This window comes from Nansenia antarctica, assembly GCF_963989245.1.
Source record: "Nansenia antarctica genome assembly, chromosome: 19".
Taxonomy (NCBI): Eukaryota; Metazoa; Chordata; class Actinopteri; order Argentiniformes; family Microstomatidae; genus Nansenia; species Nansenia antarctica.
Window position 1 is genome coordinate 25,983,844 of NC_137692.1, and position 4,764 is coordinate 25,988,607.

At 42.0% G+C, this 4,764-nt stretch overlaps 1 protein-coding gene across 1 annotated transcript in view; it reads left to right on the forward strand.

Annotated features, from left to right (window-relative positions):
* Positions 1-242: 242 nt before the first annotated feature.
* Positions 243-4,764, forward strand: part of flot2b (flotillin 2b) — a gene marked incomplete at both ends in the record, with an annotated part of 12,311 nt that continues 7,789 nt past the window's right edge. The window contains 4 exons of the mRNA XM_080549276.1: positions 243-291; positions 1,127-1,202; positions 2,325-2,415; positions 3,015-3,138. Coding sequence (XP_080405402.1) covers positions 243-291; positions 1,127-1,202; positions 2,325-2,415; positions 3,015-3,138 — 340 coding nt within the window. The remainder of the gene's footprint in view (positions 292-1,126; positions 1,203-2,324; positions 2,416-3,014; positions 3,139-4,764) is intronic.

Genomic DNA, 4,764 nt, shown 5'->3' on the forward strand with positions numbered 1-4,764 from the left:
AGGCCCCTGGTCAGCGCTGGGCCAGTAGGATCAACCCTGGGATTAGCAGCGCGTGTTGTGATGACAAACGTGACGTCACATCTTCAGTTGGGGCGGAGGCTTGAAGACAGTGGTAGCTAGGCGAAGTCTCTTTCTCTACAGTATAACTGTCTATATATAACTGTAACTGGACACACAGCTCGTATTAAACCATACATACACATTTTCAGGCTCACTTATATTCACAATACATTCGGACAAACATGGGGAGCTGCCTAACGGTCGGACCCAACGAAGCCCTGGTCGTGTCTGGTAGGTTAGCTTAGGTTAGCCTCTTAGCTAATAGTGGTTGTTTAGCTAGCTAGTACTCCTATGTGCACGAACAGTTTCCCACTGAATGCGTGATTATGTGATTATGAATCAGTTGATTCGGTCGCGTATGAATTGTTAGATGCATTTTTGTACATTTACATTTGTTGAGCCACAAAGTACCAGAGAGTAGCTGGTAGCTGGTTAGCAGCAGAGCTAGCCAGATGATGCATTCACCCACTGAACTGAACTGAAGGTTTTCCATCCTAGTAACGTTTTAGCATGTTGTACAGTTAGCTGTGTAGCTAGACTTGATTTCATTCAGATGTTGTGATCACCATTACGAGGCTGTCTGCCTGACCAGCTAATCACATCACAGAGAGTTGCAGCCAGGCTACTAATCATGTTACTAATCTGCTCTCAACTCTCTCTGGGTCAGGATTCTGTCCTAGACTACATATCCTAGATAACCCAGGTCTGCTAGTAACTAACCACCACTATACTGGCAGATAGATAGATAGATAGGTAGGTAGATAGGGGGAACTTGTATGAGGCTTGTCACAGCTTGTTAACATGTCTCTTGTTACTAAGCTACCTAATTCAATACGTTTGATTATCAGAGAGTAACTGATAAGTAAGTGTGTGTGTGTGTGTGTGTGTGTGTGTGTGTGTGTGTGTGACTGTGTGACTGTGTGACTGTGTGTATATGTATGTATGTATGTATGTATGTTGTTGTCATCATGTCTCAGACATGGCTGTCAGCTGAGCATGAATAATACAGGAGCGGCCTCTGTTCCCAGTGGACACTTGTGATGCCTTGATGCTCCTCTGTCCTCAGGTGGCTGCTCGGATGATAAGACCTATGTGGTGGGAGGCTGGGCCTGGGCTTGGTGCCTCATCTCAGATACCCAGAGGTGAGGCTGCTGGTGGTGTCAGTGTGGGAGTGTCAAATGTTCCTCACTAGTCAGTCTAATGTGACTGGAGCTCTGTGTGGATGATCAGATTTTGTCTGTATACATATATATATATATATATATATGTGTCTATATACTTGCTTATATATATATATGTTACGGTACATGTGGGAATACGGTACATGTAGGAAAACTAGGGTTAGGGTTAGGTGTTACGTCGATTTGGTACATGCTGGCATGTCTAACCCTAATCCTATCCCTATCCCTAACCCTAACCGTAGCACCCTAGCACCTAACCCTAACCCTAACCCTAGTTTTCCCACATGTACCGTAACATATATACTATAAGCAAGTAACAGGAGAAATCTATAATTCTAATGGCTCATTAAGTTCTACAATCAACAAACCGTTTTGGGTAGAAAGTCTGAGGTTTTGAGATGCAGATCAAACTCATCTTCACAATCATATATCCGACACCCTAACCCTAACACGGCCATTTACATGAACACTGGTCATCTGCATCCAGGTGAGGAGAACAGAGTGAAAGGCTATTCCTCTATTTTGCGTAGCACTTTTCTGAGTGACCTAGATTGCGTTAATGAGTTCTGAATGTGTGTAATGGAAACATTGGCGTTCACTCTTCTGCCTCCTTGCCCCTATTTACTACTGTCCACGGTGCTGGCTCTGTTACTGTCCACGGTGCTGGCTCTGTTTACTGATTGACCAGCCACCATCCCTCAGTGATATGTGAGGTTTTGTAGTTTTGGTTTTGCAGCATTGTCTGACAGCCAGTCAATAAAGGCTTTTGGGGCATGTGAAGGAAGTGTGGACATAATGGTAGTAGAGCTCTCAGAACCATAAACTTTCCACCATGGAAACATTTCACGACTGCCTGTCTGCACTGTAAAACACCCCACGTGACTGTACAGGTTTAAGTTACTTTAAGTCACGTGACTGTACAAGGATGTTGATGTGCAGGTAGAAAAAATAAATCTGTGTCTTTTTTCAAAGTGATTCCCATAGCTCTCTATTCTATCACATGTGGTGTGCAGATCTTATGTTCAGATTTCTATCTCATTTGTGTCACCTGCAGTGAAAGTAATTTCTTCCAATTGCCTGTAGGATTACACTGGAGATTATGACACTCCAGCCCAAGTGTGAGGACGTTGAGACGGCAGAGGGGGTGGCCATCACTGTCACAGGGGTGGCGCAGGTAAACAGAGGGGGTGGCCATCACTGTCACAGGGGTGGCGCAGGTAAACAGAGGGGGTGGCCATCACTGTCACAGGGGTGGCACAGGTAAGAGACGGCAGAGGGGGTGGCCATCACTGTCACAGGGGTGGCACAGGTAAACAGAGGGGGTGGCCATCACTGTCACAGGGGTGGCGCAGGTAAGAAGGGGTGGCCATCACTGTCACAGGGGTGGCGCAGGTAAACAGTAACTAGACACCTTCCCTAAACACACCCAACTTCCAGATTTTCTTCAGTGCGTCTCTTTTTCTTTCTTTTGTTTTTACGAGCCCATAAAAGCCCTCATCGGAGGACCTCACTCAGTACTTTGTTTGTTGTATTTGTTTTTACATTTTATTTTATTTTTTACAAGGTACTTTATTTATTTATTTAGTTATTATTTTAAGTTTTACACTTATAAACATTTCTGGTGTACATGCTATATTTTTCATTTTAACTGATACAGTAGTTCTTGAGATTTGTTTTTAATCCCACCCCTCAGCTGCTCCTAGCACTCATTCAAGCTGTTTATGAAGTCTAACTCTCTCCTCTGTCTAACTCTCTCCTCTGTGTCGTCTTCAGATCAAAGTCATGACAGATGAAGATCTGCTGGCAATAGCTTGTGAGCAGTTTTTGGGCAAAACCGTCGTTGAAATCAAAGGTGTGGTTTTGCAAACCTTGGAGGGACATTTGCGCTCAATCTTAGGTGAGGCAATTTTCTTCAATATCCCCCTAACCCTAACCCTACTGTTTTGAGTTTTTGGTCAGTCTGAAGTCAAGTTGTTGGTGTAAGCTATGTTCTCTGTAAGTTGTCGACATAAATCAGTGACTGAATCTATTGTCACTCATTCATGGTTTTTGCTAATGGGTAGCCTAGCTTTAGCTTAGGGAGTAAAAAAAAATGGTGCTGTCCATCGATTAAAACAATGTTCATTAAGTTAATCACAATAGGCTGTGATTAATCATGATTAATCACAAGTTTAAAATGCCAGTATTTACTTGTATTTTTGGAGGGAGATAAAACAAAAACTTGTGTGGTGTTGGAATAAAGAAATTCAGTTCAGTTTTGATGATTTCTGAATGAGATTAGAATCTCTTAATTTGCAGAGTAACAAAGTCTCAGGGAGTGCTTGGCTTTGCCCACAACGTCCATAATGAATTGCAACTTAATTAGTAGACAACCACATAAAGAACAGTTACAAAGTAACGTCTGCTAAAAAGTGAATGTAAACAGTAACATATGACCCAAATGAATGCTACAGTGAGTAGGCCTCTTTAAGAACCTGACTGCCATAGTGCCTGAAGAGACAAAGTGAACAGTCCCTTTTCACACTCTTAGTAGAATAAGATTATTTGAAACTGTGTGAACTTGTGTGACATGACTTAAGTCAAGCAAAAAAATAAAATTAAAAAAAATCAGACAAAAAGGCTCTATGATAAAATCAACACAATTTGTCCTTCAAAAAGCAAGACACTATTTTTATTCTAAGTAAAAGCCTCTATGCAAAAACACACAAAAATGAGCGTCTCTTCAGATTTGCAACCCGATCCACAACGTTCACAAACACAGAGAGATCTCTGAGCTCTTTGGTGAACGACACAACACTCGCCGTTGGTCAGTAGTCCACTGAACGAATACTACCGTGTATGTCCAACGTATTTAATATTTAGGAACATGTAAGCAGTGGGTCCAACGTATTTAATATTTAGGAACATGTAAGCAGTGGGTCCAACGTATTTAATATTTAGGAACATGTAAGCAGTGGGTCCAACGTATTTAATATTTAGGAACATGTAAGCAGTGGGTCCAACGTATTTAATATTTAGGAACATGTAAGCAGTGGGTCCAACGTGTTTTATATTACTGAGAAAAATCAAAGGTTGCCAGAAATAGGATTCGAACCCACGCCTCCAGAGAAGACTTCAACTTGAACTAGCATCCTAGACCGCTCAGCAATCCTGACTTGTGTTTACTAGTTGAGGTTCTGTAACAGAATCGGATCCTGACTTCCGTCTAATGGCTGTAGTTGTAATATATATATATATATCTTGGTAATATGATTAATTTGCGTGTTTACACTGACAACCCTAGAAAAAATACAGAAATAAATGTCTAAAACAAGTTACAACTCACCAGCCTTTCCTAGTTTGGGAAATCTTTTGCAAAAGCTACAAAGGGGAAAACCGTGTGAGATTAGTGACGCCCCTCGACATCAGACGCCCTGCTCGGGCGGAGCTCCAAAAAAGACGACTCGCGTTACAACAAACAAACATTCTACTGGAAGGTTGCGTACCGAACATATCTAATAAAAGATTCTCCAAACCTCCCAAA